Source organism: Petaurus breviceps, unplaced genomic scaffold (assembly GCF_028583685.1).
Source record: "Petaurus breviceps papuanus isolate PSGF00001 unplaced genomic scaffold, PetGlider_PUasm1.0 90919, whole genome shotgun sequence".
Lineage (NCBI taxonomy): Eukaryota > Metazoa > Chordata > Mammalia > Diprotodontia > Petauridae > Petaurus > Petaurus breviceps.
The window spans coordinates 29,043,981-29,063,605 of NW_027187378.1; the positions used below are offsets into that span (position 1 = coordinate 29,043,981).

Genomic DNA, 19,625 nt, shown 5'->3' on the forward strand with positions numbered 1-19,625 from the left:
GTAATAACTTCATGAGACAAGAAATATTATAGCTTGGGGTGGCTAGGTGGCACAGTGAATAGAGCACCGGCCCTGGAGTCAGGAGGACCTGAGTTCAAATCTGGCCTCAGATATTTAACACTTACTAGCTGTGTGACCTTGGGCAAGTCACTTAACCCCAATTGCCCTGCCCTCCCCCCTCCAAAAAGCAAAAAAAAAAAAAAGAAATGTTTAGTGGATACAGAGCAGCAGATGCAAAGCATAGTGAGAAGAGTCCAAGTACTGTGGAGCCATAGCCAGGATCACACACCATTTAGCAGCCACCATTATAAAGAGCAGAGAGTTTGAAATACATTATTCCAAAAGGCAAAACACGGGCTTACAACTAATAGCAGTTTACCCCCAAAAAACAAGTATCCTGTGGGGAAAACGGGACTTTAGTTAAAGAGAAGATGCCCAAGCTTTCCTGATGGAAGGACCAGAGCTGAGGAGAAACTTTGAAATGCAAAGAATCAAAGAAGCAATAAAAGTGATTCCTCTTTAGAATCATAGCTTTCTGCTCCTAGAGATTAGGCTGAGCAATATAGCATCTATGAGGAATAAGTGCTATTCTACCAAAAATAGTCATCCTGAGAATCCTTTGTAATTTATAGGACATCCTCTGAGGAACCTAAGATAATTTAGAGATTAAGCTTGTATTGATTAGATAAGACAAGAAGACAATTGTTTTATTCTTATGCCTTTGCCCCTATTTTGATGTGACCTTGAGAAAGTTTAGTTCTTATTCAGAAAATGAGTTGCACAATTTCCCCACACAGAGTTCCTTGCAGTGGAAGAAAAAAAACCCAAAGCCTTACTTTGACCTTCTTGCACTTGCCAGACTGTGTGATGGTCTACTTCTGACTCTAGGAGTATGCCAGTAGCACCAAAGTTGATATAATTAACTCCTGCACAGAAACATCAGAGCATTTAAAGTGGATACTTACTTATTACATGTGTATATAAGATATCTTTCTTAAGTATGAAAGGAAATACAACAAAGAATTAAGGTTAGAGGATGTTCTAGTGGAGGGTTTGTTTGTATCCACATAAAATCCTTATTGAGAAAAGAAATTAAGTTGGAGCAACTAAAATTATTTATTGGACTTAAGAACACAATAGCTATTAAATGTCTGGTAACACTTAGGAGAAAAAAGGAAATTATCTGTTGTTCATGGACAGCCAGATGCTGTGTCTGACAAACACTCGTGGACAATTTTATTCAAAGTAACTATCTGGTATAGCATATGGTTTGTATTTTCACTTCGTCAAGATACAACCAACTGGCGTAAAACATTGATAGGATTTTGCTATGCGAATTTAAACTACTCACAGATAAAAGTTTTACTTGGGATTTCCAAATCACCTTCATTATGTGAGTAATGGCAGTGAGGAAGCATCCTATCTTCAACACTAGCATCAAAAAGCACAAAATTAAATGATAAAATGGATGTGGGATCAGTGAAAATGAGCAAGAATGTTGGTGAACTTTGCTAAAAATATCGTCTTCAAAATGGCCAAGTGAAATAAACCCTAAACTTTTTAGCAGCAACAGCAACAAAAGGAAAAAAAAATACCTGATAATAAAACTTATAGTTTTATTAGAAACAGGAGTACTTCTATAACTACATACAAAATAAAAATAAAGAGAGCAAATGCAGGGTAGGGTTGGGATGGAGAGCACTAGCCATAGAGGGAAAGGAAGCTGTCAAGAAAGGCCAGAAGATGGTACTTGAACTGAATCATGAAGTAAGAGAGGAGTTCCTGAGACAAAGGTGAGGATGTTGTAGATTCCAGGTGTGAGGGATGGCCAGTACAAAGGCAAGTAGAGGGGACGTTCATTGTCGGATATGAGAAGCAGACTGACCAGTCTGGCTCAGTTACTAAGAGAAGAGAATCATGTCTCATAAAGCTGGAAAGATAAGTTAGGGGCAATTCATGAAAGATTGTAAAAGCTAAACAGAGTAGTTTAGATTTTATCCTAGAGGTAGTAAAAGCTACTGGAATTGACTGAGTTAAGGGAGCAGCTTAGTCGGATCTGAATTTAAAGAAAGTTAATTTGGTGGCAGTGTATTGGATGGATTACAGGAGTGAGAAACTGGAGGCAGGGAGACCAAAGAGGAGGCTATTGCAGTAATTCACATGAGCAATGCTAGGGCTTGAAGTAAGGTTGCAATTGTGTGAAGAAAGAAGATAATCAGATGTGAGAATGCTATAAGGAAAATGCAGGATTTGGCAACCAACTGGATATGTGGGTTAGAGTAAGGAGTCAGATGATACCATGGTTACAAATCTGGAAGACTGGAAATATGGTGACTCCTTTGATATAAACAGGGGGATTTGAAGAGGAGAAAGGTTTGGTGGGGAAGCAGTCAGTTCCATTTTGGATGTTTTGAATTTAAGATGTATCTAGGATTTACAGTTTGAAATGTTCAATAGGCAGTTGGTGATGTGGGACTGAAGTTTGGGGAGAGACTTAGACCAGATACATAGATCTGGGAGTTATTTGCCTAGAAAAAATTAATTAGGCCCAGGGCAGCCGCTGAAGTCACTGAGAGAGATCATAGAGAAGAGGGTCTATGATAACACCTTGGGAGATACAATTAGAGAAATGATACGAGTGATGACCCAGTAAAGGAGACTGGGATGGTGTAGTTCTATAAGTAGGAAGAAAACCAGGAGAGAGTACTGAGAATCTAGAGAGGAAAGAGAATACAAGAGGAGAGGCTCATCAGGAGATAAATGGAGAATGGTTAGGGCTGAGAAGAGACCATTAGTTTTAGCAGTGAAGAGAACACTGGTAACTTTGAAGAGAGCCATTTCAGTTGAGTAAGAAGGTAAGAAGAAAGGTTACAAAAAGTTTGGTAGTGGAAAGAGAAGAAGTAGAGACAGTGTTAAAGCGAAGTGAAATCACATCTTCCAATTCATGACATACCTACTGAAAACTGAGATAAAAAGACTTAGTGGCTGATTAATAGAAACCATTTGAAAGTCCGTAATACTCTTAATGGAGGTATCTTCTCAAATAAAAATAATCATTACCACCATGATGCTAGAAATGGCACCTTTCTCTGCATTTCTTTGAAAATTCTCAAAAGATAATGCTTTTGAAATCACAAAGTGATACTGTCAAGTTAGGAAGAAATGTTACTCATTTTAGAAAGAAATTGTTATGTGAATAGTCAGGAAAATATGAAAATAAAGCTAAGAACTAAAATTCTGTATTAGTAGAGCTGAGACAAAATGATCAGATGATGTGTATTTTGTATAGTTGAGGATTTTTACTTGGGTACTTAATGGCTCCATATACATACTTGATAAACAGATATAAATATAGTTTAAGGTAGCCATTTATTCCTGCTTTTAAATTGCAGGTATGGAATTATTTAATTTGTTGATGGTCGTAATTAGTTGGAATTGAATGTCAGCAGTGGAAAATGTGATAATAAATGTGTAAATAAGATGACTGTCTAGAAATTAATAGAGATAACATGAAGCAAATTTGTCTTTCATTACATAGTATGTCCTTTTTAGAAAAAAAAACTACTTAGAATGAGTTAGCAAATGGAAAAATGAATAGAAAATGATTACTTTTGTGTTTCATCTTAGATGGCTACTTCATACTAAAAATCTGCATTGAAAAGCAATTCATCATTGCCATATTTTGGCTCCCTTGGTGAATCACTTATTTATAGCATGTAACTAAATTTAGACATAATTCAGTTACTAAGGTATAAATACACACTTGACTATAGTTAAATTAAAGATGGCTTATTGTCATTAAAACCTGTGTTCATGGAACATCTTATTTTGATGCATATACACATTCCTATGTATATATTTATTTATAAATGTACCTCTCAGTTAATGAAAAATTTGGTATTTTCATTGCCATTTCCTTTCTCTTCACTAGATCTACAGTAAAATTTCCTCCAAACAGCACTGGGGGTTATGAGCTAAGGGCACTAGGTTTGATCCCAGAAGAATGAAGTTCAGATCCTAGCTTTGCCACTCACTAGTTTTGTACCCTCAGGCTCTGAAGTGTAGTTTCCTTCTTTATAAAATGGGGACCATAATACTTGTATAGCTTCCCTACAAGCATTGTGTGAGGAAGGCACTTTGAAAGCCATAAAAACTGTAGAAATGTGACTTGTAAAGTGTTTCCCAAAGTAAATTTTGGAAACATCTAAAGATGCATCATAGTAAATATAGCAGGTATGGAGTTAGAAGGCTCATAGATTTTGAACTGGAAAATACCTTAGCAATCAACTAATCCAATTGCTTCACATTTGACAGATGAGGAAACTGTGACCCAGAAATTATGACGACAGATATGATATGCCCAAAGTCTAGGATCATGGGACCATAGGTCCTCTGGTTTCAAATCTGTTGTCTTATCTGCTATGCCAAAAAGGAAAATCAAGGTCAAGAACAAAAGGAAAGTACAGAAAAAGAATTTGAGGGTATATTTCAAAGGAAGAAAACCAAGGCCTGGTGATGTCCTTTTAAAGAAGGGAAAGGGGGGGGGGGGTTGCGGCTAGATGGCACAGTGAGTAGAGCACAGGAGGACCTGAGTTCAAATGCGGCCTTATACACTTAACACTTATTAGCCGTGTGACCTTGGGCAAGTCGCTTAACCCCAGTTGCCCTGTTTTCCCCTTCCAAAAAAAAAAAAAAAGAAAGAAAACTACTAAGTTTAGCAAGGAAGAGAAATTCAAGTATGAAAGTTGAAAGGGGACCTGTGAAATTTAACCACCAAAGAAGCTTGTTCTGTTTTTCCCCCCTACTTCCTTCCCTGCTCCATCTCAAGAAAAATCTTTGATGTATTTTATCAGTCTTTTTTAAGACTAAGAACCTGCTGAGCTGTGGAGAAGTATACATTGTCTTACAAGTTACTTGTACTCAATAAATGTTTATTGTTAACAGAGTTCATTGAACATGTCGGGAGTATCCCATTTGTGCTCTGGATTTTCCTATCAGGGAAGGAGCATCGGTATTGATTCATGGAACAGAGGGAACTGATTCCACGCTTCAGGTTACCTCCCTGGCCCAGATCATCTTAGAACCAAGATGTAGGACCATCCGTGGTTTTGAGGCTCTTATAGAGAGAGAGTGGCTACAGGTAAGAAATGTTATTGATTCCAATAGAAATTGCCAGGAGTATAACATCTATTCAAAAGGAATTGCCCTTATGTGTTAATTTCTTCTTTTTGTAATAGCTGTCACAGTATCTGTTACTACAACATTTTGAATGAAAAACTTCTTGTTTTATTCCTTTACAGATAATTCCTTTATCTTAATGCCTGTTGAATGAATAAATTCAAACTAACAAATAGTAGAATGTTTATATAGAAGGTATTGTGTGAGAGAGAAATACATGACAATCTCTGTTTTACTGCAGTTTGCTATCTAATAAGATGAAGTGTAAATGAATGGAACAGAGTGCTATAGAAATTAAGCAGAAAGAATTTACTTATTTTGGTCTAGAGTAGAGATGGAAGGAAGGCTATCATTTGAGTTGGACCTCTTAAGATAGGTAGGATTTCCTTTGGAGTTCTTTATGATATCTACACACAGATGACTGCCTGATCTTGCCCTAATTTCTCTGTCCATATTTCCAAGTGCTAAATATTTCTTTTTTCTTTTTTTTAAAGCAATTGGGGTTAAGTAACTTACTCAAGGTTACACGGCCAGTTATTTCTGGGTGCGGTGCTAAGTATCTGAGCCCGCATTTGATCCCCAGGTCATCCCAACACTGGGGCCGGTGCTCTTACTCGCTAAGCCACCTGGCCACCCCTAAGCAATTGGGGTAACTTGTTCAAGGTTACACGGCCAGGTGTTTCTGGGTGGGTGCTAAGTGTCTGAGCCCAGATTCGATCCCCAGGTCATCTCAACACTGGGGCTGGTGCTCTTACTCGCTGTGCTACCTGGCTGCCCCCACCTGCTAAATATTTCTACCTACATGGCAACATGTATAAACTTATCCCTCTAAATTTCCCCATTTTATTTGAACAAGGCCCTCTGCATTAATGTGCCTTTGAGTCATAAACCCAAGCTATTAATGCCCGTAAACCTTTGTATATTTTGCAAATTGTATCATTTTAATCAGAAGTTGAATATTCTATTCTGAAAAGATGTTCCAAAAAAGGAGTGCTATTTCAATTTGTTATTATACCAAAAAAAAAGAGATCTCATGCTATAACATGACAGTAATGACCTTATCTTTAGAGTCAATGCTATGAAAAACCATGAAAAAAATGCTATAAAACTAGAATTTCTTTGGAGCAAAATTAATCATTTATAATATAACACAACCTTATTATAATATTCATAATACTGTTATGAATGACATTCATGTTCTTGACATTGACCTTTGTTATGTTATTATATTATCTTATTATATTATCCTCCCTCTTCCACCTTCCCCCAAGCACCCCTTCTCTCTTTTACAATGCTCCAGAGGCATTGTGTAGCCATCTGTTTGCTCTGTGATTCAGGTATGATCTTAATAGTTATGGAAATCCCAAGAATTAATAGAAATTATTTCTGTTTGCTTTATGTCAACTAATATGATCTAAAATTCCAAACTTTAGTACTTTATGATGTATGTTGCTTTGATGTGTAATAGGTTGATTAGTTAAAAGACCAGCCTGCTTAGGTTCTGATCATGAGGGTAAAAAGCAGAATTTGGGCATTACTGATTCTGTGCAATGACTGTCACTAGAATGTATCATTTCAGTTACTCACTTTGGACAGTAGGTGGCAGATTCTTCTGATTATTTCTCCAGACAACTGTTTTCCAGTAGGCCACACAAGACTTGAGTTTGTAATGGGTGCTTTTGAGTGCTGGTCTTGAGAATATGGGATACCCTCTGGATAAAGAGAGTTTAGAATGTTGGAGCGAAACAGAATAAAATAATCCTGCTTTCGTGTTTTAAAAAATGCAGCACTTGGCAGTGTTCCATATGTCATTTCATATTTAGTATTTGAGAGGGGGGAAAATGTTATTTTTTTTTTCATAGACTCCTAGCCCACATTAGCTATCCAGAACATCATGGTTCCTGGGAATCAGACATGCTGCTTTTGGATGTATGGGAAAACAACTCCGACAGTTTCACTATTTGATATATGGTCTTACTCTGAAACCAAACTAAAATAATCTGGCCACATCTCTTCATGAACATGGGTTTATTCCTTTGCCACAGTGACAGATTTGGTTATCAGAAATGACCTGAAACTTTGAGCATCTAAGGAAAAGCAGAGCTTACAGCTGGTCTTTCATGGAAGGAAATAGAAAAGAAAGATGGCAGTCATTTTTTTTTCTTTTAACCTATAAAGGTAATAGTCTTTTTCTCCTCTTATTTCTTGAGTTTTATAATTCTGGGGATTTGAGGCATATTGGTAGACTGTGAACAAGGCCTTCTGCATTCACTTGCGTTTGGGTAATAACTCCCTAGCTATTGTTTTAAACATGCTCCCATAAAGAGTGCATCAAACCTACTTCTGGCAGCTTGTGTGCTCCTTTTCTATTGAATTTATTGTAGATGACAGCATCTTCCAACAACACTTCCTTGATTTTGGATGGTTGGGAGGAAACATTTAAACCAAGAAATTGACAAAATCTGATGCCCCCAACCCTCTGTCAAGAGTTGTTTTACCTGCACAGCAGACATTGGGGGCTTTATATCAGCAGTGTAGTCTCTGGTAAGGAGGCTGGCTTTCTCACTGAAAGAGCCTTTCTGGAAAGGTTTCCCCTCTGAGGCTGCCCTGGGCGTTATTAGCAGGCATCTCATCACAGCTGTATTCTAATGTTCTCACTGGGGCTTTGCATTATTCTTTACCCCTAGGCAGGCCACCCTTTCCAGCAGCGCTGTGCCCAGTCGGCCTACTCCAACAGTAAGCAGAAGTGGGAAGCACCTGTGTTTTTTCTTTTCTTAGACTGCGTGTGGCAAATCCTGCGCCAGTTCCCTTGCTCCTTTGAGTTTAACGAACAATTCCTCATCTTGCTTTTTGAGCACTCTTATGCCTCGCAATTTGGGACCTTCTTGGGCAACAATGAAAGTGAAAGGTAACCACACGTCTCTGTTGTTCATGGCAGTAGCCCATTTTACATGCTTGTAGTTCCTGAGATATAAAGACTAAGCTCTGTCTCCTTTTGTTTTCAAGTTATCACTGAAAACAAATAACGATCCTGCATGTAATCACTTAATTTTACAAAACATGCTACAACTCAGAACACAAAAATGAAATGTTCTGTGGGGGTGTGTATTCTCAGAACCATTGTTTTAAATTGCAGACACACTGAGTGGGATGCCATGAGTGGGTTGAATTCTTGAGTTCTCTAACACTGCCATTTTTAAAAGCTGGTCTCAGTCACACCCTCAGAATTGGAAAGGACCTCATATCCAGTGAGCCTTTCCACTTTTAGATAGCTTTGATTATTAAGAAATTTCTCTTTACATCAAGGCAAAATCTGCTTCACAACATCAAACCAATGCTTTTTTTTTTCTGGCCTCTTGGGTCAAGCAGAGCAAGTCTATTAATATAATGTATACCACCATAGCTATCCCATTTCACAAGCCTAACCACCACTAAGTCCTTAGGTTTATTTAGAACTCTGCAGCTATTACATTGAGAAATTTCTCATAATAATACTAGCATTTACATAGCATTTTATGGTTTACAAAGCACTTTTCTGATATACCACTGTGATATAGGTAGTGCAGGAGTAGTATTCTCATTTTGTAGATGAAGAAACTGAAACCAGGAGAATTTAACACCCTTATCCAAGATTATACAACTAGTAATTGCCTGGCCAGGCATTGAACTCGGGTCTTCTGACTCTGAAGTCTGTTGTTTCCACTGCTCCAAATTAACCCCCTCAGTAAAGTCTGATCTTCAAGTTACCTGAGTTTGTCTAAAGGCAAAATGTGATGTTTTTGATAGCCATTTCCATTTAATTGAATCAGTACAAAGCAATTTTGTCTTTAAAAAAAAACTTTTTAACAGTTTGTCTTTAGCTACTGACAGATGATAATGCGTATTTTTATGAGAACTATATTGACAAATTCTTCAGTTGTTTTCCTTTCATAGATTTAGCTTTCTTAATACAGTTTTAGTGCAAACCTTAGAATGATTTGATGAGTTCTGCAGAAAGGTCTTATGGTCTCTATAGATACTTGTTTTAAGGAATTGCTACTGAATCTACAAGTTCTTTATGTGCTTGATTTAGCAAGAGTGGCCCCTTAGTGTTTGAACATGTTCACATTCCTTGTAAGTGGTTGTTGCAGGTGTTTTATTCCCAGGTTTCTCCTGATGGTATTGTGGAAGTAGGACAAGACTAGTTTGTTTTTAGGCATGTTGAAGAACTAGTTCAAACTTTTATGTGGGTGGGGGAGTGGAGCTAATAATGTCCTTTTGCATTAATGACTCAAAACTAATATTTTGTAAAACTTTCCTCAGGTCATAGAGTTAAGGGAAGGGAAAAGTACTTAGTGCCTACTATGTGCCAGATGCTGTGCTAAGTGCAATTTTTAAAATTAATGAAATAGGACTAGTTACCCATTTTACATTTTAAGTTGATTTTCTGGGAATAGCTGTCATAGTAGTAAGGGATTGCTATTGGAACTGTTAGTATTGCCAAAGTCATATCTTAATGAATGACATTATATAACACCTAATTCTATATAATAGGACTGTTTACATGTCCTACCAGCAGCTTATATTAGAAATGTAGAGTTTTAGTGACAGATGCAACCTTACAAATCATTTAATCCAGTGCACTTATTTTACAAAGGATACTGAAGACTGGGGAGATCTCACATCTAGGGAATGATAAAGACTCTTAGTCATTCTAATCCTAACTACACTGCATAGTGGGGCAAGCCCCTGCCTCTTCCTGGGCCCATTTTCCACTCTGAAATGAAGGATTATCTCTATGGTCCCTTCCATCTCTGACATCCCATGCTTCTGTGAGAGAGCCCAGCACATGGGATGCTCTTATTTCAGCTATTAATCTTTCACTCCTCTTGAACTTCAATTTCTTCCTTTAAAGTGAACAGGATAATAAAATGTCAGCCCATTAAGAGCAGAGACTTTTTGTTTTTGCCTTTATGTTGCCGGTGCTTAGTACAGTTCCTGGTATACAGGGAGCACTTAATAAATGATTGTTGACTAAGTGGCATCGTTATGTTAATGTGGCTTTGCTAATATGAAGGCAGCAAAGTCCACTAATCAAAAAATCTAGTGTGATCTCTACATCCACAAGAAACCTGTATAAAAATCCATGTGTGATGAAAGTGTTTTCCTTATGTTTTATCATTCATACAAAATGAATGTTGGAGGGCAGGGGGATGAGTCTTTTTCTTCAGCTGTTGAGTTTGTTTTTCCCAGAAGTACAGATGAATGACTGGGATGGAGTTATTGTCCTCAAACTCATGGTTTTTAGAGCAAACACCTTTTACCAGAGGACAGTAAGTATAAAATATATGGGCAGGAAATAGAAGTAGTTAGTGATAGAGGCAGGGTAAGGGATGGCAAAAGTGGACACCCCAGCAGGTTGAGAAACCTCTGGACAAGGAGAACCACGAGGGCTCAAGAGCAAAGACCCTAAGACCTACAAGGTAGCTGAATTTTTAAAATTAGGCCTTTCATTATCGGGTACAGTGCAGTGGATAGAGCAGAACCTGAAGTCAGGAAGACTCATCTAATTTTGTCAAATCTGGCCTTAGATTCTTGCTAACTGTGTGACCCTGGGCAAGTCACTTAACCCTGTTTGCCTTAGTTTCTTCATCTTTAAAATGATCTGGAGAAGGAAATGGCAAAACACTGTAGTTTCTCTGCCAAGAAAACCCAGAACACCAAGAGTAAGAGACATGACTCAACAACAGCAAAAGAACAAGGGGCCTGCTACCAGGGAGTAGATAGACTGAATAGAGAGGAATTGTAAAATGAGAAAATCCCATCAATTGACTCCAAGGAAACACCTGAAATTCTATTTTGCAGCCAGTAGTCCTCCATTTTGAACTCTCGTTACAGCTGAACACCCTTTTATTTTCCTTATTGTTCTTATTGTTATTTTAAATAGAATACTTTAAAAAAAACTTTTTAAAAATACCATTAAATAATAACGTGTTTTGAAAAACATGTCAATTTAATAAGCCTTGTTACTAATTCCAGGACATCAAGGGGATAAATTGTTGACAGCAATGTATTGTCTATCATGCTTCGTTCCAAGTAGACCTTATGGGCTATTTGATTTTGCCCTTAGTGACCCTGACCACTCAGTATTACTGTTAAGACTTAACCCCATTCATAATGGTGTTATGTATGAAGCTGAAAGCTTACAAGAATGGCAACATTTACCTTTCCCAGTATTACTGCTTTCAATTGTTCATTTTTCTCATAGTTTGGAAACTGCCTTCCATATCCAAGGAACCAAAATTAGACTTTTTTGTGTGTATAAGCCAAATTTTGGGAGAAAGTGAGGCTTTTATTCAGACCCCATATAAAATAATACTTGCCTACTCCATTAGGAGTAGGAGATTGGTTCTTACCTGTTCTTAGATGACCCTGAGTGGCAGAAAATTGAGAATTGAGCTGGGGACCCTGCATATTCCTTAAAAAAAGAAAACAGTCTGAGACCCTTTGGAGGTATGCTAATTGGCTGCCTTGTCCTTGCCCTTAGGGGCAGGTCTCTTTCCTGTGTAGTGTTTGACCTACTCTTTTTTTTTTTTTTGCCTTTTGGAGGGCAATTGGGGTTAAGTAACTTGCCCAAGGTTACAGGGCTAGTTTTTAGTGTGGGTGTTAAGTGTCTGAGGCTGGAACCGAACTCGGGTCCTCCTGACTCCGGGACCAGCGCTTTACTCACTGTGCCACCTAGCCATCCCCTGTTTGACCTACTCTTATTAATTTCATTTCCCCCTTCTCAGTTCTTCTTCTCTGCTGCCACTTCTGCCACACCTTAATTAGAAACCATAGAATGTTAGATCTGGAAGACTTTAGCAATCATCTAGTCAGACTTACTTATTTTACAGAGAAAGAAACTTACACCCAGAGAACTTAAGTAATTTACTAGTTAGTGGTGAAGCCAAGACTAAACTACTGGTTACTTAGCTCTCTGTTCCTGTTTTCTGCTACCCAAATAGCTGTGTACTGCATTCTGATGGAAGGCACCACAAACGGTATTGATGGTTAAAACCTTTATCCTACCAAATATAAAATAGAAGGCTATAGACATACTCCTCATGGGTCAGGGGGTCAGTACACAAGTTAGCATGGCACATATTTGAAATCAACAATTAAAAATCCAAGAGTGGGAAGGCCTTTCTCTGTATTTCTTAATTAATCATGCTTAAGATCTTGGACTCTGGTCTAATTTGTTTTGGTCTTTACTATTATGTAGGCTACCTTTGTCATGCCACTCAAATATAGAATGGAGACATCTAAGCGTGTAAGGATTTAAATGGTTAGTGCACACATAGCATTCTCATAACTCAAAATTATATAATTGCCTGCCTGTTTAGCTCTAGTACAGTGTTTAGTTATTGTCCAGAGTGTTTAAAAACTAGCTATATAAGGCCCACTTTACAGTGAAATAGCAGGGGATAAAAAAGTTTTATGGCAGCTTGTTTTTATGAACATTTTTAAAGTTAAGCAAGGGCCTTTCAGGTTTTTAAAACCTTCCCCAAATAATAGTAAACTACTTTGCCTTCTTCATAAATAGGGAATGGTGAACATAATTGAACTTTTTTTAGTAATTAAGGATCTTATAGTATTACAATTACAAAAGTGAGGTTTGACTGTATTTTCATGTAGTATGTACTGCTTTGTCCTGAAGTTTGAAGATTCTTAGCAACAGGAAATACTGGAAGTTTTTGTTACTCAGTAATTTAAAATTTTTATACTGACCTAAACTTAGTGAAGAGATAAAGGGAGCAGAGTTCTTTGAATGGGTTTAAGTGGAATCCTCAACATGACCTACCTTGCATGTGCCTTTAGTCTGCCTTCCAAAAGAGATCGCCTTTAAACCAGAATCTCTGTGTTAATCCAAACTAAGTTAGTTTAATTTAGTAGGTAATAACCTTCTACAGGAATTTCTTTGAAAGTTTAGTGGCTCAGTTTATGTCTTAGCTTGCACAGAGAGGATGCAGTCCCAACATTACATGAAGATTATTTATCATTAGATTAAGATTATTATTAATCATTAAATATTATTTCTATCATATGTTATAATTATGTATTATTTATAATTATAATATATAATATTATAATAAAATAATAAGATCCTTAAATAAGATTATTTAGTAGTGGCTAGTTACACACTTTCAGTAAGTAATGATTTTCTTTTTTAATCAGGTGTAAATTGAAACTACAACAGAAAACCATGTCCTTGTGGTCCTGGGTCAACATACCCAGTGAACTGAGTAAGTTCGTTAATCCTCTTTTTGAAGCCAATAGCCTTGTCATCTGGCCTTCAGTTGCTCCACAGAGTCTTCAGTTATGGGAAGGTAAATTGTTCTTATTTTTCAAATGTATTTTATTCCTAGTCATATATGCTATCTTTTTCTTATGTGCCATCTTTTGATTTGAGAATGGTGAAGCTACCAACTGGGACTATAGTTTTAGTGAGTTCTCTACTTATATGTATCCCTTAGCTAACTCTACCTAGAATACTCAGGCTTCTTGTGGCTAGTAGCACAGATTAGTTTGAGGAATAGTCTTTGGCTATGTAACAGATCAAAACAAACTGACCTATGTGGAGTTTGAGCCTATAATAGCGTAATTGATAAGAATGTCCCTTTGGCTTGGATATTCTCCACAGGTGGAAAGGCAGAGTGGAAAACTTATTGGAGGAGGAGTCAGATGACATTGGTTTCTAGTTCTAGCACTAGCCATGTGAACAAGTCATTCAATTTCTCTAACTCAACTTTATTTACATAATGGAACTAATAATGCCTACTTAATAGGATTACTATGGAGATCAGATGCAAAGTACTTTACAAACTGGAAAATGCTATACAAATGTAAAATATTATTGTTTTAGCTAATATCAAAAGTGAGATACCACCTGTACTTTAAAGTTTTTTGAATGTAGTTTCATGCAATTTGCATATGCCACAGCCATTTAACACTAGGCATTTATAGAAGCATCCTTTAGACCAATGATATGTCTTGTGTTCTGATGAATCATAATGAATCCTTGTCAGTCACTGGCACATAATATGAGAAATTATAGTGTTACCTTATCTGTGCCTCTTTAGTAAACAATTAGATTGGGATTATAGAGGTATAAACCTATGTAGAGGATGAAGAATTAGGTACTTGCCATTCCTATTATTCCATAAATGTTTAATGTTTAAATAATTCATTGTTTCTTTCCCCCTTCTTGTTTCAATAGGTGTATTCCTACGATGGAACAGATCCTCGAAGTATCTGGATGAAGCCTATGAAGAAATGATTAATATCATTGAATATAACAAAGAATTACAGGCAAAAGTAAATGCACTTAGAAGGCAGTTGGCAGAGCTGGAAACAGAAGATGGGATGCAAGAAAGCCCCTGAGATATCCCCTTATGGCTCTACAGTTGGAGCCTTTTCCATCACTTTCCTTCCCTTTAGTCTCTTTCTCCTGTTTTCCTATGGTTCATCTTTACACTGAAGCTTGGAATATGCTTAAATGGTGGAACTCATCTGATGTAATAGATTTCTCAACACTTCACTGATGAAATCTGCAACCATTATTTACCTTAAATAAGGCCTCTTAGGGCTGCTTCACTTTGAGGAAAAGAAGAAGGTGAGAGTCATTTTAGTTGGCATTAAAGTGGTGGCATATTTGATGTCATTCATATTATAAACAACTTATACTTAAGTGTAAGCTTAAGCTTCTCCTTTTTAATTTAAATCTTATATGGATGGCCAGCTGTGGATGAAGACAAAAGTCCATCTAATTAAAAGATTATTTGACTTTTGGCTTTTTGTCTAGGGTTTTTGGTGTTGGTATCAGACTTCCGTATGCTTCAGATGCAAAAACATGGGTTTTCAAACCCGAAGTGAAAAATCAAGGCATTTTTTGTTTAATGCATTGGGTTTGCACCTTCTTTTTGGCATAATTCAGATTGACAAAGCTAAATTTACTTTACATTCAGTTTATCAAGAAAGAAAAGAGATAAATACAGTAATATCACTTCATTGTTGTGGGACAGTTGCCTTTATAACAGAAGCCAGATAGTCTGATGGGATTTCTCTTAAGAATTAAATTTATTGAAGAGTGAACACTAAATCAGAGTTGGAAAAATGTGCAATATTGACATTGAGTTTTTTGTTTGTTTGTTTTAAGTTTCTTGGCCATACTTTCTAGAAGTGAACATAACATATGAGGGCCAGAAAGGAAAAATGTCATTTGGAAGAGGTCATAATTTACATTGTAAAAAATGGTTACCTTCAACCAGAGATGCACTGCCCTTGTCTGATGTTCTCATTGCACTGGTTTTTGCCTTTTTTTTTTTTAAAGAATAAGACTTGACTAATACTGAAGTTACAACTTTTTGTGTGATATTTTTTTTTTATCACAGTGCATTTTTGTCTTGACTATACTAACTTGTCCATGTTCTATGTTAGGCAAATGTGATTTAAGGAGGAACAAACTGTTATTGTGATGTAGTACCACATTTTAAATTTCAGGAATTTAGTAGATTAAAAGATTTTCAGATTTTACAGAAAAAGCATGACTTGTTTATTCTGGTTTCAGTTTTTTCTTCTGGTCAGCTCTAGAAAATTTGTTGCCAAGTTTTTTCAATGTTAATTTTGTTTACCAAAATTATAGATACTTATTACTTTTTAAGAGTACACTGTGAAAGATTAGGCTTTAATACCAACTCATTATAACACCTTTACATATAATTGTTTTAGTATAGAGTGCTGAAACATAATCCAGACTTAGTGCTACTGTATGTTGTGGAAAAAGAAAAACTTTTTGCTCTCCATTCTTGAATGTAAATCTGTGACCATAGTAGCCCTAGAAACTGGCAAATACAAGCTGCTTCTCTCCATCCCATCCAAAAATGTGATCCTACCACTTTAGAAGTTTCTAGTCCTTTCATTCCTTCCCCTGGCTGCTTAGCAGTAATTTGAAAACCTGTCTTTAGTGAGAAGTCCCTTGTAGATATTTTAGAATGGCTGGCTTCTCTGGTTATAGCTATGAACCTTGGGGCATAATAGGCCTCATTAAAAGACTAAGGCAAGGAAGGGAATTGAGATCTGTGCCTAAATAGACTAAAGCTAGTTATGTACAGTGCATATGTGTATGTATATAAAATTTGGAAGGCAGAGACAGGAGGAAAACTTTTTGTGGGTCCTGAGAATGAGCTGCTACTTTGCAAATACATCTAAACCTAGCTTTCTCTTTCTTTCAAAGTGGAAGACTTTTCACCTCCAATTCACTTAGGATGTTATAAGGAAGAGCATCAGAAGATTTCTTAGTGACTCCTTAACAATGGTTAACATGACATGTGGTCCATAGGCAGGTATAGGGACTGTTCATTACTAGGTCCTACTGATAGGGACATGGAATATCATCATTCCTAGTGAACGAGTGTAACGAATGTCTGAGCCAGAGTTCTATAATAGTAAGGGACATAAAATCTGCTCCTTCTTTCTCTTCCTGAAAACAGGTGCTAGCACATGTGGATTGTTAAGCTATTATATGATTTGTGCATTTGTAGTACACATTTGCAGATAGAAATCTCAAAATCTGAGAGCCATTTAAGGCAAATTAGAACATACTGAAGTGTCCTCTGGATATGTGAAAAAATAACTAGAAAATAATAAATTGCCTCTGACTTGATTAAAAAGAACAAGCAGAATGGTTGAACCTGTTAGTGTTTTTTAATACTCTTTAGATAAAAGCCTTAGGCTTAGAGGATTGTATTTAACAAGGTTCCCTGTTTCTCATCTAGGCTGATAATCACATGAGGTGTTTCCATGTGTATTGATGATGCTGGGTCATATTTTTAGTTGTATTTAAAAGCACATGAAAGGAAAGTTAAAAGCAAATGTGTAATCATTATCTTCCAGTAGTACACAAAAAGAATCCTTTAACCTAAGTTTAGAGTAGTTACTTGTCCCTGTCCTTGACCTGAATAATTTCTACCCACAATCACTATTCCCTAGTTATTCAGCTCTCCAAATCCTGATTTCTTTTTTATCAACTTGTCCTTATGATTTTCTAAAAGAGAGAACTTCTCTATGACATTACTGGGTCCATTATTGTCATTTGTAATTAGCAGATAATTATATAGATTTGGAAAATATAGGGTTGATTAAACCAGAACTAAATTTTTTTTTATGGCAAAAGCCATCATATATAATATTTATGTGTCAAAATGAACTTTTTGCCTTTGTAGAATACATACATTTGAAGCATTCATGCAGAAACTGTAAGCTTTGTTGCCAAATTAAAAATTAACAATATCAAATAACTTCTAAATTCAGTTCATTCTTATGTTTTAAAAGTAATTTAGATGAACAGTGTTAGTCTTTATAATTTAAATAAGTTTTTGGACTCTGAGCTTCATATTAATAAGAACATATGGGTCTCAAGTGATGTCAGTTTAGGTGATGAAATGTGGTGGAATCTGGAAGTCTGTTGATTTCTTCTGTATGAGTAAAGAGTAAATGTCTGTTTTGTCACATAAATTCCCAGGAAACCATTTAAGGAAGAATTGAACAGTCCTTTTAAAATGAAAACTTTTCAGTTTTACTGAATGGATGCTACAAGAAAGCAAAATGCTTATTCCTTATCTAGCAGACTGGATTCATTCTTATTCTCTTTTCTGGACCAAAAGTAAGCTAGTTGTTAAAATAGTTTGTCCCTTCCTCTGACAACATGAGGACTGTGACAAGTAATAGAAGGCCACTTAGCACATCTGATATAAGTGAACTGTCTGAGTCCTTTGTGGCTCGGGATCACTCAGATTTAGTTTTTATTTTTCCTTTGTCCATTTAAAGCACACCTATAGTGATTTTGTCACTGTGTCACTATAGCTATTTTTGCTAATAGCTGGCTTTTCAAGATAATTCCTTGGTCATGTTTTTATGTAATTTTCCATCTTATCAAATATCAAATAATGGGAAGACAGGTTTTGCCCTTAATGTAGCTGAACTAATAAAAAACTGGCATTCATAGTCTATCATTTTTTTCCTTCCTTCATAAACTCTTTTCACGTTTGTTCTCATCAGTAAGGCCTTGCATTCTTCATAAAATAACATACCAGCCCACTTTAAATGGGTAACCCAAAAGTAGTCTTTTGAAACATTTCAAGTTCTTGAGCTCCATACTCATTACTGTAAGTTCCTATTTAGGAAATAGAACTAAACATTTATGAAATGTTTGGTTTCTTTTTCTCTAAGTGAAGGAAAATGGTATTCACTACAAATGCTTTCCTGTCCTGAGAAGTGATTTCTAATGGGCTTTTAGAGTGAACAAAAATCTTTTATGTATGACTCTTTGCAAATCCAAAGGATGGTGTATGGAGATTTGAAACAACCCAGTTCCTTGGTTCAGTAGGGCCTATGTCGGTCTAGCCATAACAACACTAGCTTCTGGTTCAAGCTGTATGCATCCTGGGAGAGTTACTGCTCAATACAAGTACATGCTAGACCTCATTGTTTAGAATCCTTGTACATCTAATGCCATTTATAATAAAAATGTTGTACTTGCACAATTTAGTTTAAATGTATTTCCTCATTAGCCAGGTATTTGGATTGTACTCTTGATATATTTGAATGTGACTCTTGGGTTCAAGTGCACTATTACTATTCATGTCCCATAAAATAAAGTCGCACCACATAATATACTGGTGTCTCTAATGTATCTTTTGCTAATCCTGAGTGCCGTTAATGCACAGGTTCCTCCTCTACAGAGCATCTGTCTTTGACTGTTAGGGAAAGATACTCTACACTTTTGTAAATCTGTGTAACATTTTAATATTCTTTGTAATGTTCAAGTCATAGTCATTAAATAATGCAAACTAGATAGTAGATGTATTTCCATCCTAAATCAACTTGCATCAACTTGTTTTGTCAAGTGTGGTTTTATTGACTTGAAAGAAATTTGTGTTGTTTCAAGTGTTTGTGTTATTGTTGGTGCCTTGTTTTGTATATGGTGTTTTTCTTCCACCACAAAGGAGAGCTACACCAAGTCTAGTGTTAAGTTTCTCTAGATAACTATTAATAAAATTCAAATCTGATCAGATGCTGAAAAATTAAGCTGCCATCTGACTTTAGTTTTTTCAAAAATCTATAAAGAAACTGGTAGAAAATATTTGAATTAAAATCTGCCTATGTTTAAATATATGTATTGTTTTAATTCCTGCAGTTGTTTTCCTTTTCATCTTCTTTCAACCTGTTCCATTCTTGTTCCTTAAGTGTTTGGCTAAAATTAAACATCTGGGGTCAGATAGATGGTGCAGTGGATATCCTGGAGTTAGGAGGACCTGAATTCAAAGCCAGTCTTACTACCTTACTGGCTGTGTGATTCTGGGCAAGGCATTTAACCCTGATTGCCTTCCCCATCTGAAAAAAAAAATTAAATGTCTTCAGAAAATTTA

The 19,625-nt window shown here is 36.3% G+C and overlaps 1 protein-coding gene across 1 annotated transcript in view; it reads left to right on the forward strand.

The window, feature by feature from the left end:
• MTMR9 (myotubularin related protein 9) overlaps positions 1-19,371 on the forward strand; it is a 46,503-nt gene extending 27,132 nt beyond the window's left edge. Inside the window, exons 7-10 of the mRNA XM_069075660.1 lie at positions 4,999-5,140; positions 7,866-8,086; positions 13,375-13,526; positions 14,417-19,371. Coding sequence (XP_068931761.1) covers positions 4,999-5,140; positions 7,866-8,086; positions 13,375-13,526; positions 14,417-14,580 — 679 coding nt within the window. The 3' untranslated portion in view covers positions 14,581-19,371. The remainder of the gene's footprint in view (positions 1-4,998; positions 5,141-7,865; positions 8,087-13,374; positions 13,527-14,416) is intronic.
• The last annotated feature ends 254 nt before the right edge of the window (positions 19,372-19,625 follow it).